Genomic DNA, 23,869 nt, shown 5'->3' on the forward strand with positions numbered 1-23,869 from the left:
CAGAACAAAAACAGATTTTATTTTTGGCAAACTTGACGTCTCTGGGAGAAAGAAGCCACAGGCTTCGATGGCCGTAATGTGAGTTTAGGAAATGACCGATTCCATGAGAGGCGCAGGTGAAGTGCCGTGGGAAACCGGAAGAGAGCGTTTCTGGGTGGGAGGGGCCAGGGAAGGCTTGTGGCCTGGCTGGCGATGGAAGTGAACCGGAGGGGTGGGGGGGCTGGCTGTGTGCAAAGGGGTGCACAGGGCATGGGCGCCCAGGCACAACTGCCCAAGCTCTGAGGCACATGGGGATTGGAGTCCTCTCTGTGTGTGAACGAGGTGGCCCAGGGAGACTACGCCTGGCAGGAGGCAGGCCAAGGACCGAGGCTTAGGGGACCGCCTACCGCTAAGGGTCTTCAGAGGAAGAAAAGCAGAGAGCGGGAAAACACTAGGAGAATGCACGGGCACAAAATGAGTTTCAGAAAGAGTGGCCAACTGCTCGAAGGCCATGAAGGAGAAAGGTCAAGGTCAATGGCAGTTGGAGGTCCATGGTGAACTTTGAGAGAGCAGTGTTGGGAGCAGAAAGCAGCATGCTCACACTGCAGTCAGGAGGGGATGGGGCTCACAGAGTGACTCTGTAGGTCACACTCCCAGGGCGAGGGCTGCCATGGTAGTCTATAGCAGAGAGCCAGCTGAGGACCCCCTGGCTTTCCCTGACTTCGCTGGAAGCCTAGGAAGAACATGGTCCCCAGAGCCAGACAGACCCAGGTTATCACCTGATACTGTGTAGGAGGCGTGCAACCTTGAGTACTTTATTTAACCTGACTTCAGCTTTGTTCCGTAAACAATGAGGGCTGCCACCTATCTGCCTACCACGTGCCAGGAACGGGTCTAAATGCTCTGCCCGTATTAGCCCGTTTAATTCTCACAACAGTGCTGTGACATTGGCAGAATTATTATCCCCATGACACAGATAAAGACACTAACTAGTAGATCAAGACCCTTTTCCAAAGTCCCCAGCTTGTTAGGGACAGGGACCGGCTTCCGACCCGGGCATCTGGCTCCGGAATAGAGGTTGATATTGATTTCTCCCTCTTAAGGTCTCGATGTGGCTTACCCAGGATCATTAAGGTACTGCCCCACAGGACAGGCTCAAGAAGAGTTGCTCCCCTTTACCCCTGACCAAATGCAGATGCAAAATCAGGGCCGCATTGCCTGAGAAAAGGCTGTGGGATCAGCTCCACAGGCCTCACTCACGTGAGCGAAAATCCCATACGGAATGACACACAGACATTGCCTCGCAAAGTGGGGTGCAGGTGCCGTGAGCCCCCGGGACGTAGCCCAGTGAAGATAGTTTTGTATTCAATGCCCGCAATGCAGGATTGACCAGCTGGCCACACTGGCACCCCTGGGTGGGGAGCATCCTCAAGGCAACCCGGTGACAAGTGAAATTCACAGAAAGAGCATTTTATCTGAAACCTGAGTGGGAAGGATGTGCAACGTGGGACACGCTTCCTGCACCCCCGGATCAGGGTTCGCTGGGCGCACAGGATACGAAGGAGAATTAGGATCCCCGCAGAAAATGCACTGGGTTTGGAAGAAATTGAATGCCAAAAAGAATTACAGTCTTGACAAAAAAAAAATAACTTCTACACATGATTTCTCCCTCATTGTCTGTATTCGCACCGCCCTAGACTTTGGTGCGGAACTGTGTTTAAACACTAAAAGGCTTTGTTTTGCAGATAGGCGCTGAGTATGTAATTAACAAGACCCCTTCATTAGCGGAGCTAGACAATGAGAGCTCAAGTTGGCCTTCTCTGCTAATTCTGGAGGTTGTAAAACAGAGGCTAATACAACCGCTGATTACAACTGTCACGCAGACAGTGCCTTGCTGTTGTTCTGCCGGAGACAGACAAGACCTTCCCAGGAACCAGGGGAGAGAAAGAGAAAGAACGGTTCATTCTGGCAACCGGAAGCGGAGGGGTTAAACATGTGGCCTCTGGAGACGGCCACCAGCCCCAGCCTTACCACTCAGGCGGCTGACTTAGCCTTCCACAGCCTCAGTACCCTCAGATGGAAACTTGAGCTGATAATTGAGTCTAATTGGTTGGACTGTCATGGGAACTCATTGAAACATTTACTGTATTTGCTGCCAGATAGTTTGAGCACCTACTGTGTGCCAGGAATGTGTTGGGGCTATAAATGTAGTCACAATGCGTGAGAGCACCACCCGCCCTCCCGGGCTTTCAATGTAGTGAAAGAAATAGGCACCAGACAGACAGTTGCACAACCGCCCTTTCAATGGTGATGGTGAAGATGAAAGAAAACGATGATGAGGATGGTGATGTACAAAGTCTGCAAGGTTATATATGGAAAGGGATGGTGGATTCTATCTCCGATAGCTGTGGCAAGCTCTTTGGAAAAGGTGACACGGAATCTAAGATGTAAAGGGTGAGTGGTTTTCGGGTGGATAACTTGGGAAAGAACACTTAAAACAGGAGAGAACCGTGTGCAACGTGGGTGACAAGGCAGTACGGCAGGCGGCGGCCAGACCGCACCGGCCTGCTCTGCTCAAGAGTAAGGACCTGCCCAGCGGGCCCCAGGCAGCTGGCGCAGACGAGGCCCGCAGTCTGAAAAACCGTTCTCCGGGTTTCAGTGAGAAGCTAGCACAAGCTTAATCATCCACAGCAGAGAGACAGCAGTCCACTACGGGATGGGCCAGACATGGACTCTACCATCCTTTCGGGCAAAAGGAAGTCTCCACCCTGCCTGCCAGGGTGACTGGAGTCTGAAGCTTCGCGTTCAGTAGGATTTTGGCCTCTCCGGCATTTCAGCTCAAAAGTGGTATCGTTTTTTTCTTTTTCTTTTTTTCAAGGCTCTGGGCAGGGAGCTGGGAGAACTGAGCCTGCCTTTGCCATCACCTCAAGCAAATGACGTTGCTTCTAACTTCCCCATAAAGAAAAAGGAGATTGTTGCTGGTGTCCCTTCTAAGTCCACAGTTTAACTTGTTCTGAATGTGGAGAGAAGCAATTATTTTTGTGGCACTGTTTTATGACATCAGTAATCCTCAGTGGAGAACCAGGGTATCGGATAAGGGGCAGGGCTCCAGTGAGGCCTGAGAAAATGTGACTCACGTGGTGGGGGTGGGGGTTAGTTAGGTGAGGGCCAGAGGCAGGTGCGGTCTGAGTCCAGGCAACCTGCAGTGAGACTCTCAGACAGCCTTGGAGGCGCAGGGGCCCAGTCTGGTGTCTAGTTACGTGGGCAGGGGTGGAGCCGAATGTCAGAAAGTGGTTGAAGAAACCCCATATCCTCCTGAGCCCCCAGAGCTGTGCACTGGCCTCTCCCCTTGAGGCTGGTGACTAGACAGAGAGCCTCTGGAGACGATGGCACAGGGGAGATAAAGATGTTGGCGATTCTAATCACAGTGTCTACGGGGTACTGAGGCGCTGTGCTAAGCACTATGAATCCATTCTCTCTGTAATTACAGCAGTTCTAAAGGTTAAGTACCGTATTATTCCCATTCTGTATAGGAGGAACCTGAAGCTTTGAGATGATCTGACTTGGACTTGCCTGAGGCCACCCAGCTCAAGAATGCAGAGCTGGAATCCCAACAAGCCTCCTTCTCTCCCGGTCAGGCTCAGACCACCAGACAGGCGCCCGTGGGGAGAAGCTGCCTGGCAGCACCCCTCGCTGGCCGCTGTGACAGTGTGTTCCACGGACTGCAAGTGGCCAAGCCGTGAGACAAAGAGAGCCAGAGGGACGAGGCGCAGACACGCGCCCCGTGCGCCCTGTGCGCCCTGTGCGCCTGTGCGGAGGGGCAGAGCAGAGCGCCCTATTGGAGAGGAAGCGCATTGGGAGGTCTTTGTAGTGAGCTGTCAGCCTCTTCATCCGGAAAATGAGAACACTGGGCCCAGTGACCCTGCAGGCGCTCTGGTCTGCGGGAATGGGGGGGGGGGGGGCGTTAGAGCAAGTCCTCGTGTTTGTTGTATTGTTGTCTTTTGGCTAAGGCATTGCCCGGCCTGGCAGGAAGGTGCTCCGGCTGAACCCCCCCGAGCGGGGACAGAGACTCAGTCTGCGGCTGTTGCCACGGGGCCTTCATTAACTCGTACATGCAACAAACACTGTGCGAGTGAGTGACTCGTGTGAGCCCATGGCTGTAAAATAGGGGTTGATGTGTTTGTCAGTCGTAATGAAACAGCCCTGCCCAGACAGGTGCTGGTCCCTCCCAGGTCCTCACACTGAGGTCCGTTACAAGCCCCGGGCAGATGCCTTGGGAGGCTTTCTAGAAAGGCTGTGTCTTTCATCCTGAACAAGACAACAGTTTTGCGCTAGGCTTGGGGGGTGCCCTTCCAGCTACTCGCCCTGTAAGCCTCACACCATCCCGTCAGTCAGACCCTTCTCTCCCTCCTCAGGGAAGAGAGTAGGAGTTCCGGGAAGTTGCATGACCACAACGAGTAGGACCGTGAGAGAGAGCAAAGCACCTGCGCTTTGAACTCAGACGGATGCGGGTCCAAATCTTCACTCTCGGCCACTCAGTAGTGGGGTGACCTTTGGAAAGTAGTCTGACCTCCCTGAAGTTAATTTTTCTCATCAGCAAAAATGGGGCCAGAGGGGCCACTTATAGTACCTAGTTTGTAAGACCATTGCCAGGGTCAGAGGAGATGTGATAGGTCACCCCCCTGACTCTCAGGAGCCCGGTGCCCGGTAACTGCCGTGCGTGGAAGCAGCACAGTGCAGTGGTTAGACATGAGGTGTCTGCCGGCCTGGGTTTCCATCCCGGATCCACAGCCTCTGAGTCTTGTGTCTGTACCTTTGTGCCTTGGTTTCCTCCTTGTAGAGTGGGAGTGATAGTCACACCGACTTCCTAAGATTTTATCAAGATTAAATTTTTTTCAATTGCAGTTCCTGGCCCATAGTAGGTGCTACCGATACCATCACCATGAAGTGTGTTGCTGGTGGCCTTACTCCGTGCTTTGGAAGAAGGTGACCGAGTGAAGTGGAAGTGGCCAGGGGAGTGTTCAGAAGCCGACAGCGTGAAGGGGAGCCAGTGGAAACGGACCCAGTGTGGGTCTAGGTCGTATAGGGACCTGAGCATCAGACAAAGAGCCCTATCCAGTCCTTCTCCTCATCAGTTTGGCAACACATCGCACCCCTCACCCCTGCTACGTCGTCTTTTGCCTTCTCTTCAAATAGCATAGCGTCGCCATCACGCAAATGGGACCTCTGTGATGGCAGACATTTATCAAGTGACGGAGCTGGGCTGCATGATAGTTATGTTTATTTTTAGTGACTTCATCCTCCAACTCTTTAAATTAGCTGCTGGGCTAATTTAAGGGACTTCTGCGGCACATAGCTAGCAGTTTCTTCAGGAATGCCAATGTGCACTTGAAATTCCCAAGTGACTGGGGACACGGGTCTCGGCCAAACTATGGGGAAGGAGACCTGCTTACTTCCCTTGGCTAGCGCAGCGCCACTGCCCACCAGGCCCTCCTGCCAAACCACAGGATCGCCAGGAACATGAGCCAGGGCGTTCGCTCCCTTTCTGTCCCCCGTGGTCCCGCCCTTACTGAGGTCATCTTTCAGCTAGACTCCGGCCTGGCCTGCATCAGCTCCCTCAGGGCTTCCTAAAACAGATAGCCTGGCCCGCTCGTAGGTTCTGAGTCCATAGGTCAGCGGTGGAGCCAAGAATGTGCATTTCTAACAAGTCCCCAGGTGAAACGGATGCTGCCAGTCCAGGGGCCATGCTTCCGGAGTCATTGACTCGGAGTGTTCCAGTAGCTTCCTGACGTCCTCCACCTCCCACCTCTACCCGAGTCCGTTCCACTAGCAGAGTCATTTATTCTCACCGCATGTCTGGCTTTGCCACTCTTCTCCCCAAACCCGCCACATTCATCTCGCCTCCCACACTACCAAATCTAAGCCCCTTTATCTGACATTCCAGATCCTATAAGACCCAGGCCCACCCGGGCTCCCAGGTCACGTTCCCACCCGCTTCTCTTCGGGCATAATACCGCCTACCACCGAGACCCAGCAGAGCGGCTCCTTCCTTCTACTCGGGGTCCCCTCTCTGCGCACTCACTGGCCACCTCCACCTCCCTCCGTGATTGTTTATGGATGGGACTTATCTTTCCCCACTTGGTCAAGTGCTTCTGGGTGGGGGACTGTATGCTCCTCACCTGTGTATCAGGGGCCCCTGGGACAGGTAAGTGCTTGGGAAGTGGTTCATGAATGAATGAATGAATGATCGAAGCGATGCTTAACTAAAAATGGAAATTATTTCTCCGAGAGAATTCAAGTACCTTCTATGAATCTGCAACTTTATCTTGTTTGTCTGCCTTCCTATATTGTTCATTTCTGGAATTATATATAGTTTATACAGAAGAAGATAAGTCTTTGGTTTTGTTTTTTGTTTTTTGGGTTTTTTTTAAATAATTTTATTTTTTTAATGGGGCGACATCAATAAATTAGGATACATATGTTCAAAGATAACAAGTCCAGGTTATCTTGTCGTTCAATTATGTTGCATACCCATCACCCAAAGTCAGATTGTCCTCTGTCACCTTCTATCTAGTTTTCTTTGAGCCCCTCCCCCTCCCCCTTTCCCTCTCCCATTCCCCCCTCCCCCCATAACCACCACACTCTTATAAATGACTCTTAGTTTCACTTTTATGTCCCACCTACGTATGGAATAATGCAGTTCCTGGTTTTTTCTGATTTCACTTCGTATCATGTTATCAAGATCCCACCATTTTGCTGTAAATGATCCGATGTCATCATTTCTTATGGCTGAGTAGTATTCCATAGTGTATATGTGCCACATCTTCTTTATCCAGTCATCTATTGATGGCTTTTTGGTTGTTTCCATGTCCTGGCCACTGTGAACAATGCTGCAATGAACATGGGGCTGCATGTGTCTTTACGTATCAATGTTTCTGAGTTTTGGGGGTATATACCCAGTAGAGGGATTGCTGGGTCATAAGGTAGTTCTATTTTCAGTTTTTTGAGGAACCACCATACTTTCTTCCATAATGGTTGTACTACTTTACATTCCCACCAACAGTGTATGAGGGTTCCTTTTTCTCCACAGCCTCTCCAACATTTGCTATTATCTGTCTTGTTAATAATAGCTAATCTAACAGGTGTGAGGTGGTATCTCATTGCAGTTTTGATTTGCATTTCTCTGATAACTAAAGAAGATGAGCATCTTTTCATATATCTGTTGGCCATTTGTATTTCTTCCTGGGAGAAGTGTCTGTTCATGTCCTCTTCCCAATTTTTTATTGGATTGTTTGTTTGTTTGTTGTTGAGTTTTATGAGTTCTTTGTATATTTTGGATATTAGGCCCTTATCTGAGCTGTTGTTTGAAAATATCATTTCCCATTTAGTTGGCTTTCTGTTTATTTTATTATCAGTTTCTCTTGCTGAGCAAAAACTTCTTAGTCTGATGTAGTCCCATTCATTAATTTTTGCCTTCACTTCTCTTGCCTTTGGAGTCAAGTTCATAAAATGCTCTTTAAAACCCAGGTCCATGAGTTGAGTACCTATGTCTTCTTCTATGTACTTAATTGTTTCAGGTCTTATGTTTAGATCTTTGATCCATTTTGAGTTAATTTTAGTACAGGGGGACAAACTGTAGTCCAGTTTCATTCTTTTGCATGTGGCTTTCCAGTTTTCCCAGCACCATTTATTGAAGAGGCTTTCTTTTCTCCATTGTGTGTTGTTGGCCCCTTTATCAAAAATTATTTAACTATATATATGTGGTTTTATTTCTGGACTTTCTATTCTGTTCCATTGGTCTGAGTGTCTATTTTTCTGCCAATACCATGCTGTTTTGATTGTCGTGGCCCTATAATAGAGTTTGAAGTCAGGTATTGTAATGCCCCCAGCTTCATTCTTTTTCTTTAGGATTGCTTTGGCTATTCGGGGTTTTTTATAGTTCCATATAAATCTGATGATTTTTTGCTCTATTTCTTTAAAAAATGTCATTGGAATTTTGATGGGAATTGCATTAAATTTGTATATTGCTTTGGGTAATATGGCCATCTTGATTATATTTATTCTTCCTAACCAAGAACAAGGTATATTCTTCCATCTCATTATATCTTTTTCGATTTCCCTTAACAATGGTTTATAGAATTTTTTGGTTTGATTTAAATCAGATTAGCAGGAATTATATAGTGAACTAAGCATTGTGTTTAATGAGACAGTATAAATTCAGATTCCAGTGTTGATTTGTGACGCTGGGCATGTATTCAGATTCTCTGGGCCTCAGATTCCTAATCTGTAAAATGGGACCAGTTTGTATCTACCTCAGAGAATCGTTATGAGAAACAAATGAGATAGTCTAGGTAAGTTGCTTGGCACAGTTCTTGAAATACATGTAGCAGGTCCCCAGTAAATGCTGGTGGTTTTTGATAGTAGGCTTGTTGGGCAAAATAGAGATAGGTGTTGTTTTTTGTTTGTTTGTTTGTTTTTTGTATTTTTCTGAAGTGAGAAGCAGGGAGGCAGAGAGACAGATTCCCGCATGCGCCCAACAGGGATCCACCCATCATGCCCACCAGGGGGTGATGCTCTGCCTGTCTAGGGTGTTGATCTATTGCAACTGGAGCCATTCTAGCACCTGAGGTGGAGGCCATGGAGCCATCCTCAGTGCCCGGGCCAACTTTGCTCCAGTGGAGCCTTGGCTGTGGGAGGGGAAGAGAGAGATAGAGAGAAAGGAGAGGGGGAAGGGTGGAGAAGCAGATGGGTGCTTCTCCTGTGTGCACTGGCCAGGAATCGAACCCAGGACTTCCACACACCGAGCCAACACTCTACCACTTAGCCAGCCAGCCAGGGCCAAGACAGGTATTTATTTTACAAGAGTTTTAACAAAAAATAATTCCATTTTATTTGAAAAAACAACAATAAATAAAACATTTAGGGATTCTTTTCCCTATTTTAATGAATCAAGGGTAAACCAAATTAAGCTTGATTTAGGGTTTTTTGTTTGTTTGTTTGTTTGTTTGTTTTACCACTTTTATTTCATAGGCCTGACATTTGCATTAAAATGCTATGAAGTAAAAACAAGAGCTTCTAGCATTTGTGAGAACCTGGATCTCCATGAGATAATTGAGATTGTCTCCAGCAAAGCTGCTGTGTCTCCCTGTTCTATTTCCTCTTCCATGTCAGCTATGTCTGTACTGCCTTCTTCCAGTTGAGCCAAACCATTTCCCCTGAATTTGTGGTTGTGAGCCCATGAAAATGACATCTGTGGCTTGGGAGGCCCTTTTCATCTTGAGGCCATTAATTACTTGGAGGCCGGAAGGAAGGGAAATGGCAGTCATCCAGTACTGTGCCAGCCCTTGAAAGAAAGGTGAAAGGCCGTCACGTGGAAGAGAAAGAAAACGCATTCTGTATGGCTCTGGGGGCAGGATGGGGTTCAGGCTGCAGACTAGGGGGGAACGCCCTCTGACATGCTACCGGCAAAACCTGAGAGGTCCCCCTGCAGGTGGTAGGGTCCCCACCACCAGGGTAACCCAAGCTAAGGCCACCACCCTGGAGGATGTGCTGATCAAATGACCCAGGGGCGCTAATGTCCCTATCGACCTAGGACTAAGGCTTCTGCTCTTAAGTGACATTATTGTGAAAATGTCCTAGAACCAGAGTGGGTTCCACACCATTGTGGAGGTCCTAATTGCCGCTGCAGGGCACACTTCAAAATGGTTAAAAATGGTGAATGTCTGTTATGTACATGAGGCCCTAATGGGAGAAAATAGATGACATCACCGGACAGAGTGCTCTCCGAGGCTGCTTCTGGTTGTACTGTTATTCTGAGGGAGCACATCACTGCAGGGAACCGGTCGCCAGACTCTAGAAAGACAGGCCGTATAGACGCCCACCCTGTAGCTGAGGGGGAATGGTTAATTAAGTGATGGTTCAGGCATAACACGAAGCGTGACATGTCCATGAGAAATTACGCTCCCAAAAACATATTTAGTGCCACGGGAAGATACTTGTAACGTGTGAGAAGAAAGATTTTAACTGCGTGTCATGCGATCCTAACTTTACCGATAAATCAGAGCGTTAATACTGTTCATCCCTGACTTGTGGGATTACAAATGGTTTTGATTCCTTTACACATTTCTCAAGTTGTCTGCAAAGGGCATGAATTACTATTAGAATCCATAAAAACGATTTAAAGCGAACAATAAATAGCGGTGCTTAGGATTTTGTAACCCCCGACGTGAATCATGATGCGCTGTGGAGCAATGGCGGCAGGTGGAGCGAGCCCCGGTTAGACGGATGGAGGTGTGAGTTGGGGCCAACCGGGGCACCGAGGGGCTCCGCCCCGCCGCGCCTCAGCTTCTCCACCCAGAACGGGGACGATCACAACCGTCTCCCGCACAGGGCTGTGTGACCAGCGGATGAACGCGCTCGCACAGGCGGGACGGCTGTGGTGAGGGAACAGCTCTCCGAGCTGTCTTCATGGCGCCGAGTGGATTCACACTGTACATTTCCACGTCTCCCCTTTAACAAAAACTTAATGAGCGCTTGTACAGTCAGTGATTGCCACTTATCCAGTAATTTAAGAGCTAATTTCCGGTAACAGTGCCGCTTTCCTTCTCTCGTCTTTCTTCCTATAACCTTAATAGGAAGAAAAGGAACCCCCTGTTATTTACTGTCTCCAGTTGAAGGAGATGAGGAGAAAGCCAGTCTGGCTGAGGGAACGTTGTGCCCCCTTCTACGGAGGAATCAGGCCGCTCCCCTTGGCAAGAGGGAGCATTTGTTTCTCTAGAACCATCTGCAGTGTTGAAATTTAAAGTGGTTTTCTTCGTGCTGCTTTGGTCTACACCTCTGTCCGTTCTTTGAGACCAGTGTCAAAATCCTCTTAGCAGGAACTGTGAACAGAACTTAAGGACATCAGACTCGCACCGGGGGCTTCTTCTCTTTCTTAGAGGCTGGTTCCTGGGCCCGCGCGAGGAGGAGACCACTCTGGAGGGCTGTCAAGCACGCTGTTTCTCTTTCGAACATCTTTCCCAATTGAGAGAGCTTGTGGGATACAAATGATCATAACTTTGATTTTTTTTTATTTGAGGTTTATCTTGCTATTAAAAGGGAACTTTCCTTACTCAACAAATCCAATGATACATTTCCCAAACACCTAGTATGTGCCAGATCCTATAGAAATAGAGTTGAGTAAGATGTGGTCCTTGCCTTCAAGGGTCCCACAGAATAGGGGTATTGGCAGGCCAAGGAAGGTAGGTACTAGGATACCAGGGTGGCCCAACTTGGTGACTGGTGACGTAACTGAAAGTGTGAGCACCAGAGACAAGGCCATTTAATACAGAAAAAGGTAGAAAATGACCTTGATATTGAGCTCAGCACCATGAGACACGCTTCTAATTTTCCTGGATCAGTTCATCTGTTGAGCAGTATCTATTGTCCGTGTTCAGTGTGCTCGGGATTCTGTCTCAGAATGGACACCCAGGTGGGAAAGGGTGACACCTCACCACAGGTCAGCCATGGGCAAGACAGAAGACAGGAAAGTGCAGAGAGAGGCACTGAGCATAGAAGGGAGCTGGTGTCCATTGAGCACCAAGTCTCTGGTTCCAGGCCACGCCAGTGCGCGGCAGGCGGGGCGGCAGGGAGGGCTCAAAGGCCTTGGAGGGGTATAGTGTGACTAGGGCAGTGACAGGAAGTGGGGGTGATGGAGAAGACATCAGGAAGGGCCTCAAGTGCCAGAATGAGGGGGAGGATTTCTTTGTATAGGCTCTTGAGAGTCACTAAAAAGCTATAGCAAGTGGGCAACTCAATCAGGTTTGCTTTAAAAGGGGAACTGTGGGTACTGATGTGCAGGGTGGACCTATGGTTGGCAAAGGCTGGAGGCAGGAGGCCCTGTTGCTACAGTCCAGGTGAGAGTTTAGGGAGAGGAGAGTTTATAAGGGAGGGTTTGGGTAGGGGAGAGTTTAGAGAGGGGAGAGTTTGGGCAGGGGAGAGTTTAGGGAGGGGAGAGTTTAGGGAGGGGAGAGTTTGGGAAGGGGAGAGTTTAAAGAGGGGACAGTTTGGGTAGGGGAGAGTTTGGGAAGGAGAGAGTTTAAAGAGGGCACAGTTTGGGTAGGGGAGAGTTTGAGGAGGGGAGAGTTTGGGGAGGGGAGAGTTTAGGGAGGGGAGAGTTTAGGGAGGGGAGAGTTTGGGAAGGGGAGAGTTTAGGGAGGGGAGAGTTTGGGGAGGGGAGAGTTTGGGAAGGGGAGAGTTTAGGGAGGGGAGAGTTTGGGAAGGGGAGAGTTTAGGGAGGGGAGAGTTTAGGCAGGGAAGAGTTTAGGGAGGGGATAGTTTAGGGAGGGGAGAGTTTGGGAAGGGGAGAGTTTGGGGAGGAGAGAGTTTAGGGAAGGGAGAGTTTGGGGAGGGGAGAGTTTGGGGAGGGGAGAGTTTAGGGAGGGGAGAGTTTAGGCAGGGAAGAGTTTAGGGAGGGGAGAATTTAGGGAGGGGAGAGTTTGGGGAGGGGAGAGTTTAGGGAAGGGAGAGTTTGGGGAGGGGAGAGTTTAGGGAGGGGAGAATTTAGGGAGGGGAGAGTTTGGGTAGGGGAGAGCTTAGGGTGGGGAGAGTCTGGGTAGGGGAGAGCTTAGGGTGGGGAGAGTTTAGGGAGGGGAGAGTTTGGGAAGGGGAGAGTTTAGGGAGGGGAGAGTTTGGGGAGGGGAGAGTTTGGGGAGGGGAGAGTTTGGGGAGGGGAGAGTTTAGGGAGGGGAGAGTTTGGGGAGGGGAGAGTTTAGGGAGGGGAGAGTTTGGGGAGGGGAGAGTTTAGGGAGGGGAGAGTTTAGGGAGGGGAGAGTTTGGGGAGGGGAGAGTTTAGGGAGGGGAGAGTTTAGGGAGGGGAGAGTTTGGGGAGGGGAGAGCTTAGGGAGGGGAGAGTTTAGGGAGGGGAGAGAATGGCTGGTTGCGGGGAATGCTAAGGGGGTAGGACTGGCTGTGGAGGCAGAGGGGGAAGAGTTGGCGTTTGTTCTCATGCCTCCTGCCTGGGTAACTGGCAGGTGTCATATTCAAGGAGATGGAAATGAGGATTTGGGGTGTGGAGAAGTGGTCATTTCACTGGGAGGTGCCTGTAGGCCATTCTGAAGGTTAAACAGGGTAGTTGGGTATCTGGATCTGCAGGTGAGGAAAACATTGCAGGATAGAAGTAGATATTTGAGAGTTATTAGCTGTGAATTTTCTTGAATATTAGAATAAAATATCCAGACTAAGGAATCACAACACCGTAATCATTTTTTTTTTTTTGGAATGAGTTTCAAATAAGAAAATAGTTAAGCCAAGAAACTTAATTGTGCCGATTCCTAGAATTGAGTAACTAACTGATGTATCTTTGCAAATTGTTCATTGAACTGTGCCTATGGATTTTTGCCAGCCCTCAATGAAATTTTTATATTTCTTAATTATTCAATTACTACCCGTAAGTAGGAGTTTAAAATCAAACCCAGACCGCTCCATAATAGAGTATCCCCCTGGATTGTGAGTACAGTAAAGGAAGTGATCCCTACCAGGGAAACCAGGATGGTAGAGCCGGGAAACAGGAGTTTCCGGTCCCGGCTCTGTCCTGGATTTGAGTCCTGGCTTTGGCATGCACCAGCTCAGCGAGCATGGGCAGGTCACTCCTCTGGTCTGTACAATAAAAGTGGTGACAATGCCCACCTCCCAAGGTGGCCGCGTAACTCGATGCGTGAGAACGTGTTCTATCTGCTGTAGAGCCCACTCCAGTTGTCGGTTTGGTCATTGATTCCTTGTGTGTTTCAGATCTCAGCAGCTGGAGAAGCCATTAGCCAGAAAGGAAGATCCTTCTGACAGTGACCTGGCCAGCAGCTCGGACGGCAGCTCCAAGCCCAACCCCGACGCCCAGCTGCCTTCCATCTGCCTCAAGCAGGTGTTCCCCAAGTACGCAAAGCAGTTCAACTACCTGCGCCTAGTGGACAGGATGGCGAATCTGTTTATCCGATTCCTGGGAATCAAGGGGACGATGAAGTTGGGACCAACAGGCTTCCGTACCTTCATAAGGTCAGTGAGACCAGCCCCTCCAGCTGGGGCTCCAGGCAGGGGATAGTCCAGCCCCAAATCTGACAGGTCCAATCTGCCTGACTACTCCTGGGAGGCCCTCTGGTTCTGGGTCAGGGCCCCTTCTGGGGTGGGAATGGCCCAGTGTCTTATTTGTGGAATGAATTAATGAATGTTATAAGTGTGACAGTATTCACAACTTTATGCTGACATTAGAAAACAATTTTGTGCCACCTTCAACTACTAGGTCCTTCACCCACATATAAATAGTTGCCCCTGGACTCGGGCAGACCTATGCTTCTTAAACCGGGCTGACGTCCTCCCAGCGGTAGACAGCTGTGTGTGAAGTGTTTACGAAGCCGCAGCAGAGAAACAAGGCACATCTTTCCAAAGTGTCAACTTCAGGAGAGAAATGTTAAATAATTCAGTCGATAAATGATTTAATACGTTTGCTCTACTATAAAAATAACAAGGCTCTATTATGGAGTATAATACAAATTTTGCATGATTTTAAAGATAAAACATGAGGTTTTTTTGCTGAAGCCTACAAAATAAGCCATTGCCACTTAATCTCCTGAGATTATTCATTACTTGCCTCTACCTTTGGGGCCCTTGGGGGCAATACAGGAGCACTGACCAGCTGTGTAACCCTTAGGCTGTGTACTGACCATCTCTGAACCCCAGTGGTCTTGCTGTAAGTGGAGCTGCCTGCACCCCAGGGGAATGACTGTGTGTCTCTAGAGACTGTGCCCCCAGCCGCTGTCCCGCTGGGTTTAATGTTTCTACCGCGCCGCAAAGTCACACTCTTCATGGTTTATCCACTAAAGCAAATAATTAGAAGTCTTGCATCCGAAACCACTTTTGTCACACTTTTCTCTAAGCGAATTTTACAAGTTCTAACTCTAGCTCTCCAATATTTCTGACAGATGTAAACAGGAGTATCAGCAGTGACTTTTGCCATGTCAATCACCCCGAAGTCATATTTGCTCGATGATTTTGAGAAGGGCTTTGTGTTAGTTTCAGGGGCAAAAGGAAAGCCCAGTGGAAGAGCACAGGCTTTGGGGTCCGGCTTCAAAGCAAGTGCATCACGGTGCGGCCTTAGGCAAATCTCTCGTCTTTATCTGTAAAATGGGAATAATCTCGCCTATTTTGCAGGGTTACTATGAGGCTGGGATGTAACATACCATAAACACCCAGCCCAGCGCCTGGTTCAGGGGAGCTATTTGTCAAGGTGGAGTCTGCTGATTATTATTTCTCTTAGGCAGTGAAAAATTCAAGAGAGTCAATAGACACATGTTGTTTCCCTGAAAATGCCGCTTTACACGATACCCTCTGACTTGTTTAGGAATTGCAGTGGAGTTTTGGCAGTGGGGTTCTAGGGCCAGTTAATGACTACACAAAGTGATCAACACCCCACTCGCTGCCTTTTCGCTCATCCATCCTAAGCATGAGCCTCCAACTTCAGAGTTGCTTTGTGGCCACGAGGTGGCTGCTCAAAATCCAGCCATCATGGCCAAGTTCCAGGCAGCAAGGAGGAGGAAGGGAGGAAGAACAAGAGGCCTCTCTGTCAAATGAATTAGACCCCTTTAAAAAGCTGTCCAGAGGCCGTATTCAATGACTTCCAGGTCCATCTGTCTTCTTGGCCACTGCATGGCAAGCTAGGAAGTAGAACTTGTATAACTGTATATACTACTGTCCCAATATAGTCAGGAGGAAGAGGAGCAGAAACATAGGTAGACTTTCTCTACCCTTTGTGATGACTGTGGCTCGGGACTTAGAGAAACCGCTCGGTGACAGAGGCCCCAAGATATGAGGGCACTTGAGGTTCTATAGAAGTGTGCAGGGTCCCAGAGGAGTGAGGGTGAGCAGTCTTCTCGCAACATGACATGTCTAGGGGCTCAGACCGTCTTCTACAAGGGCAGGAGCTTTCTGGGCCCTTCCCAGCCCCTGAGCCATTGCACAGAAGAGTCCACTTAAGACCTGCAAGAGTGAGGGGTGGTTTGGGTTCATGTGGACAACAGCCTGGGTGTGGCAGGGGACCCTGGACCTGGGAGACCTAACTGCGAGTAGGAAAGAACCGTGTCTGGTTTGACCTACCAACTTCTCCTGAGCGCCCAGTAGCTCTAGGAAAACCAGAGAGAAATAACGGAGCCCCACTAGCCTGCAGGGGACTCTCAGTCTAGCAGGCAGTGCACAGCGAACAGATCATTAAGTGCACCCCTCTGACAGAGTCCTGGAGCAGCAGACAGAACAGGGGACCCTTCATCTGCCTGGTGGGATCAAGGTGCCCCCCAGGAGGCAGAGTCTGGACTTACAAGAGGAAGTTTGGCTGGCGGTAAAGGGGGCTCGCCTGTCCAGGCAGCGGGGAGAGCCCGAGAGTGGCTTTGCTGAGTGAGTGGCTCATGTTCAGAAGTTAGAGAAGGTTTCTCATCGGGCTACATTGATGGTGGAAACCGAAATGCTTTCTTTTTCTTCCTAATAAAATTCTACTAAAATGGAAGAGAGGGGGGAGATGAGAACAACTAGAGTATGGTAAGAATCCCAACCTCAGCTGCCTGCGGAGGGAGCCCAGAGGGAGAACGAGGAGGAGGCGGGCTGGGGCGGCCCAGAGGGCTCAGGCGGGAAGGAAAAGGACTGCAGCCCCACGGCTCTTGTTTAAAAAAAAACTAGAACTACTGATTGTTATGTAAAACCTCAATACGTGTATCTCAGCGTTGGCCATTCAGAAAATCATTTTTAAACCCTGCGTGGACTCACTCAAAGCGGGCTGCCCACAGAGACCCTCAGTGTGTGACCCCTGGTGTGAGAAGCCGGGGTACACATTGAGGGGACCGCTGTGTTCAACACCACCCAGAGAAGGAGACAGAATTGGGTAGGGTTCTCGTCAAGATTCCTACAATGCGCTCTTCCTGGAACTGGGCGATGTCGAAAGTACTGCTACGAATCCGTCTCTCTGTGATCAGCCTCACGCTTTTCCATCCCTTTGTTCTCTATAATTAAGGTCATTTGCATGAAAAACCAATTTTGTAATGTTAGAGACTATTAGGTCCTGCGGCTGTCATTCCCAACCTGTGTTAGTGACAGAGACAGTGACCGTGAGAAGGCAGCACCATGTCCTCCGGTGGCGGTGGCAGAGCAGAGCAGACTACCCACCCCCACCCCACCCCCACCAGCAGCAGCAGACATGCTGAGGAATGAAGCTGCGGGAAGAAATGGAGAAAACGTTGCACAACCATTAACAGACTTTTTATTTTCCTTTTTAAAATGCACTAAGAGATCCCAACAGCAACTTAATCGTAAAAGATGATACTCTTTGCTTTTGGATTTGTCTGAGTAAGTTCAGCCTTGCCCGCTAAATTAAACAGCAAGCATTTTCTCTTGCGAACGGCGACTCTCCTCTCTCTTCTTTGCACTTCATTTAAATTTTGCTTCATTATGAATTAATAATATTTATGCCATATGCTCAGTCGAACCAAGTGCCCTTCCCCGGAGCACGGCATGGGAGACACACACGCCTGGATAGACCCTCCTTTCGAGCCCCCACGCGCGCCACGGAGGCTGAACTTGGCTGTCAGCTCTGCCGCCCACGCTTTCTCGCCACGTTCCTTGAAGAGAACTGGAGGGAGCAAAATAGTAAACATTGCGGTTGAGTTTATTTCCAGTGACCATGTCTCACGATGTGCCACACCGATCAGCAGTTGTAGGAGGGAATTATGCTAATGCCAGTCTGGCCATCTTCTATTTTTCTCTCGCACCAAGAAATGAGAAATAATGAACTGTCGTCGTCTCGTCTAGACTCGACTCTGTCTGACCGGCTCTCCGTGCCGTTCCCTCAGGAGGCGCCAACAGTCCCGCACACGATCGAGAATTAAATGCCTCTTGTCTCTTATTTTTTTATCATTATTATTTCACAATAATTGCTGGGGTGTGGAGACTTCCTTTCCTCTGAGAAACAGAAACAGGTCCAGTTCTTCAGTCTGACAGCTTTAAGGGACTATATGCGTTTTTGTTCTTTTCCTGCCGCCGGATTATGAATTTGATGGGAGTGGGGGTTGGGGGGGGCGTTCTATGTAACTCACGAAGTATGCGGTCTCCAAGGGTAACCTGCGTCAGGATTTGATGCCAATTTGCACGTGCAACGTTTTCCGCCCCCGAAGCCGGGAAATGAAACAGTGCGTTGCAACCGAGTCGATTTCTAGGGAATGTAGGCAGCAGCCCCTCACTCAGCCCGAGCGCTTTTTGCTTCGCGTGGGCTATTCCACCTGGAGATCCCTGCTCCTCCCTCTGTGGCCTCCCATCCTGCGCTCCTTTTAAATTAGAGAACGCTTTTCTCTTTTTCCCCTTTTCTCTCCTTCCGCCCCCCTTTTTCCACAAGGAGGTATTAACATGCTTGATGATGGGTAGCTGTAGGGGGTTTTATTCTTTGAAAGGCAACTTGGTATGGTAGAATGTTCTGGAATGGAAACATAAGAGGCCTCTGTCTGCTCTGTCCTTAACTCCTCAATGACTTTGAAAATCCTCCTCTTCTCTGAGTAGCACTTCCTGGCAATATTGTGAGAGCCTGAGCTTGGGGTATCGATAGCCTTTAAAATACTCAATATATTATAAACTGCCTCTCCCCTCCCCCCACCCCTGATGCTGCCCCAGATGTTTAGATGGTTGTTTATTTTTTTAAAACAAATATTGACCATTTGTTAGCTTTCACCTTATAGACACCTCGCCAGGAAAAATAAGCTTTTTTTTTTTTTTGCACAGAGAAGGATGAACACAAAAGAAATTCTATAAATAGGATTATATGGAGTGGAAAAAGTCAGCATCTAAATCTCCCATGAGATGTCGGTAGTGCTGTTGGGAGGAAATGGTAATGATAATTTCAAATCTTTCTATACTTGGGATACTAATGAACTTGAATGATTTGTGATTCTCTCACATCACATGGGCCCAAATGCCTTTGACTCTAGAAACAAAAGAAAACATTTCTTCAAACTGGTTCTACACCCTGGAGGAAGGCTGGGGGCTGTCATGTCCCCACAGGTGCCAGGCGCTGAGCTGGTTCTGTGTGGTGCGTAGCCTGATTCTTGTATAAATAAGGAAGTTGAGATGCAGAGAGCTTCCTTCAGCGACTTGTTCAAGGTCACACAGCAAACTCAGGAGTCAAACTCATGTGCATTTGACTCCTCCGCTCACTTTTCCCACGTACATGCCTAGCCTATCTTTTCTTAGGAATTTTTCTGGCTTCTCACTTTACCATAGTGCTTGTACTTCTTCTGCCGGAGAATTTATCCTCTGGTCATTTGAAGAACCGCATCCCAGGACACAGGGGAAACTGTTCTCAGTGACTAAGAGGCTACAAAGGCTTCACAGTTCTAGCCCAGGCTCTGAGGTCGCTTCCACCTCCGAGAGTGGAACCCAGGACTGACTCAGCTCTACACTACTCACTGGGCTCAGACCCCGCTCACATGCAGTGGACACAGAATAAATCCTGCACTGAGTGGATGGGGCGTATGTGTGTGTGTGTGTGTGTGTGTGTGTGTGTGTGTAAATTCATTCTAAAGTCTTGACCCCCCAGTCATTCCTTTTTGGGATGTCATTCCCTATGGAGAATGTTTGATAATCACAGGGACAAACCTGGGAGCACCTGTCTCCCAGTGACCCTGTCACCTTCCCCAGCCTTATATCCCAAAGATTCCCAACAGGGGCTCTCTGGCGGCTCCACCTTTCTTGGGCCCCACCTGATACTCTGTCTTGAATCCTGGGTTCTTCCTGGGACCCTGGGCTGGGCCACCTCCCCACACCTCCCCCAAACTCCCAAGTCTCCCAAGTTCACTACACCACCCTGCAGGGGAGAACTGGATATGAATCCCAGCTATGTAATTTCAGGCAAGTCACATCCCTTATTCTCCTGAGTCTCATCTTACCCATCACTGAAATGGGACTAAGACTATCGTCCTCGTAGAGTGGTAATAAAGATCCAGAGAGCAGGAAAAGGCCTGGCACGCAGATGGTGCCCCCACCCCCAATGCCCACAGAATCAAAACTCTTTCCAAGCGCTTCCAGCCTGCGGCAGCCAGCACAGACCCCTCCCTGTCCCGGAGAAGCAGCAGATGTGTGATCAACTGTACTTGCAGGCATCACGAGAGAGGATGAGTTTCCTTGGAAAAGGGATAAATGGAGAATTCTTCTTGGTAAATTACAGCTCCTGCTAAAGGTTTGACACTTCTATTTTCTACCTGTCAGGAAAAAAATAACTATATACCAGTGGTCAGCTCCGTTTCACTCTTCATACTCTATTAACCCACAGAGCAAGCTAGCGGAGCTCCTGTCCTGTCGGGAAGCGGGGAGCCCAGAGGAGACTGATATGATAATTAGAGAAAACCGTGGTCGGTCCTGATGAAGCTTTGGAAAGGAGCCGTGCGGGTGGTTGGGATCCCTTGGGAGAGACTGGAGCCCCGCCCTGGAGGAATCCAATAGAGATAGCCATCGTGGTGACAGGGGACTTGAAAAGCTCTGCGTCCACTGACATGTTGTTACCGTGGCTCAAGAACTGCACTGATCTACTTTGAAGTCTGCCACTGTGACTTGTGATTGAAATACAGAGCCAGCCTAAGAGGAGGCAGGATGTGAATTGATGGCTTGGGAAGTATGCGTGGGGTGAGAAGAAAGGAAGGCAGGGGGAGGGAGCAATGGAGCGTGCTAGCATCTAAGGAGCCCCGGCCTCTTCCAGGCACCATGCTGGCACAGTTCCAACCAGCCTTGTTAGGGGCGGGCATGGGTTTGGAGAGGGGCCTCTGAAATGCCCAAATCCTGCTTGCCAGTCAACCCCTAGCCTGTCGGGTTCCTAAGGGAGTGGTTCACACAAGGGAGGCTGACAAATGAAAAATCAAAGAACCACTTTATCATTAGCTGGGACGATGGATGTGAACACATTTGGAAAGTTGAAAGCAGCATTGAATATAGTTCAGCCAAATGGACAGCTGGCCCAGAGGTCTAGCTTTCAAGATTGTCAGGGCAAATGCAGGCAGCGTTGGGACTCGCCTCACAGCACACGATCCTGGTCAGGAGGCCGGTGCACCTGGCCGGACACACCAGGGGCCACCTCTGGTCTGGGCCGAGCCCGGCACCCGGCGACTGGCGAGCAGCATTTCTCCAGGGTGGAGAGGGCCACTCACTGAAAAGTCAGCCTCAGGCAGCCTCTGCTGGGGCTGAGATGGTTCTAGATCCAGAAGAGGAGAAGAGGAGAAAAGGGAGAGAAATCAAGAAGGGAACCAGTGTTGTCGTGGGCCGGCCAGGTGCCAGGCACCGTGCCAGGTCCTCCTCTCATCTCCACAACAGCCGCAGGGGTGGGCATGATTATCTTCATTGAGAGACCAGCAAATAAAGCCTCAGAGGTTTAAGTAAATTGCCCACAGTTGCAGGATTTCAGTCCTTGCCTGACAAATGCCCGAATCTTGCTTTTTCCCATGTGCCAGATTGCCTCCCCACATTTTCAGACACAAAAGGAAAAAAAAGTGGGGAGGAGGATTCCAAACACCCCTCCGTGTCTTGGGGAGGGCGCACCATTGCTGGCATCCCTGCACCTGAACTAGGCAACATCTGAAGCTCAGAGGCCTGCCCACTCCCTCCTCCTGTCGTTTCCCGGTGACTCCCTCAAAGTCAGGAAGGAGCATCGAGGGGTCCCCACAGCAACGCTGTGCCAGCCCACATGAAGGAGTGTGGCAGTCTGTGCCATTCGCTCTGAGAGTCTTGGGCTGACAGAGGCTGATTTGGGGCCCACGTAAAATCTTCCGGTGACAGAGTAAGATAGGTGAAGTGCAGAGACCATGAGCTCCTGTCTGCAGGTGTGGCCCTGGGGACCCCCCCCCAGTGGGCATTTCCAGGAGGGACTCCCTTCTGCATAGCAGTGTCGCCTTCAGGTGTGCCGTAATGTCTTGTTATCATTGGGTCACCTGAGTGCTGCCGTTGGCCGCCTGGACACCGCAGGACAGCACAGCATCGCAGGCCCGCTTGACCTTTCCTTCCTTCTCCAGAGACTGGTGGAGGGGGGGGGGGTGCGGACATACACAGCGGCCGTGTGTGTGTGGGGGGGGGGGGGCGGACATACGCAGCGGCCGTGTGTGTGTGGGGGGGGGGGTGCGGACATACGCAGCGGCCGTGTGTGTGTGTGGGGGGGGGGCCGTGTGTGTGTGTGTGTGGGGGGGTGCGGACATACGCACCGGCCGTGTGTGGAGGGGTGCGGACATACGCAGCGGCTGTGTGGAGGGGGGTGCGGACATACGCAGCGGCCCTGTTTTTGGAATGTGAGTTCCCATTTCCCTTTCAGAGCAGGCAGAAACCTACATCGGATGTGTAGGGACAGGCACATCAGCTGTAATGAATTCCACCTGTTTCCTAGGTGAGGACACTGAGGCTCAGGAGGGGGAAATTGTTTCACCAGGCCGCCCAGCTTCTAAGTGGCAGAGCCAGATTCGACTCAGGACTTGCCATCCTGAAGCCCTTGCGGCCCATTCGAACCCGTATTAGCCGAATTACAGGAACCCACAGGATCTAACCTCAAGTCACAGTCTCCGCCTTCTCTCCCAGCATTCCCTGCCGGCACCTTTCATTAGTTCCAGCCATGGGAAGGAGGGCCTGCCAGGCAGGGAAGACAGAGTCCAGGCAAAGTCACGGCGGCAGTGGCAGCAAGACAGGACAGGACGGGTTTGGTCCAGCAGTGACGTGTCCCTTCTTGTCTTCGGCAGGAATTGCAAGCTGAGCAGCAGCAGCTTGTCCATGGCCGCCGTGGACATCCTCTACATCGACATCACAAGAAGATGGAACTCCATGACGATGGACCAGCGGGATTCAGGTACCGTGCCCTGAGGGAGTCCAGACAGGGATGGACGGTCCCTTGTCTGTCCCTTCTCTTTCAGGGTCAAGATGAGGAAAGGGGATCATGACTCTATCAGCTTGAGGGATTGAGCTGAATTTGAGTTCGGGGGCACTGTCTGCTGCAAGGCTGTGCCCACCCAGACTCTCATTCCCCCATTAGAATCTCGTTTTTGCGTTGATTCCGTTCGTCCTGGGAGAACTCCATTACCAGTTTATTCGTTCATCTCTCAGCACACATTCACCGAGCACGTGCCAGGCCGGGCCCGGGGTAGACCACAGAGAAGAGCACTTGGTCCTCACCCTGAGGAAATTTGCAGTCCGGTGGGAGGCAGACAAGAACTCAACACTAGTGCAGTGGGATGTGTGCCAGGGTGCGGGGTGCTGAGAGGCTCTCAGGGCGCCCAGAGGAGGCGCCCCCGATCAAGCGAGGCCCACAGAAGCTGTCCTGGAGAGCTGTGAATGCGACAAGCCAGTGGGCAGGGTGGGACAGACCCCTCCCACAGGGGTGCTGCTTGCACAGGCATTGACACCTGTGAAAGACTCAGTTGGGACCCCCACTGGCTTAAGTGGGCTGGAGCCAGAAGGGAGGAGAGGAGGGGCAGAGATGGGGTGGCCGGAGCTGCCGAGGCCTCGAATGCCACACGTCGGGTTTCTCTTGATCCTCTAAGCTGGGCAGCATGAAGGCTTCAGTTAGAAGGATCCACCTTTAGGTGGATACACTTCTAATCTTATTCCTCATGAAGGGTGTTTTTCTACAAGGTTATAATAACCATACCCGGCATTAGTACCACTCCTCACAAAATCACAAAGTCCTTTCAGGCATATTCCCTCATTAAATGTCCTTGTGAGCCTGTGCAGTAGGTATTACCAGCCTCATTTCACAGATGAGTAAACTGCCACTCAGGTCACCTGGCAGCTCGGGTCACTTGGCACCTGGCTTCCTTCCAAAAGGGCCTCGCAGGAGAGAGAGCGTCTTTCTCTTGTGCTCTGGTGGAGGAGA

General features: G+C 50.1%; 1 protein-coding gene across 4 annotated transcripts in view; it reads left to right on the forward strand.

Moving 5' to 3' along the window:
- Window positions 1-23,869, forward strand: part of TTLL11 (tubulin tyrosine ligase like 11) — a 204,011-nt gene that overhangs the window by 149,851 nt on the left and 30,291 nt on the right. For all 4 annotated transcript variants that reach the window (XM_066367256.1, XM_066367258.1, XM_066367257.1 and 1 more), the window contains 2 exons: window positions 13,747-14,004; window positions 22,740-22,846. In XM_066367256.1, coding sequence (XP_066223353.1) covers window positions 13,747-14,004; window positions 22,740-22,846 — 365 coding nt within the window. The remainder of the gene's footprint in view (window positions 1-13,746; window positions 14,005-22,739; window positions 22,847-23,869) is intronic.

This window comes from Saccopteryx leptura, chromosome 2 (assembly GCF_036850995.1).
Source record: "Saccopteryx leptura isolate mSacLep1 chromosome 2, mSacLep1_pri_phased_curated, whole genome shotgun sequence".
Classification (NCBI taxonomy): domain Eukaryota; kingdom Metazoa; phylum Chordata; class Mammalia; order Chiroptera; family Emballonuridae; genus Saccopteryx; species Saccopteryx leptura.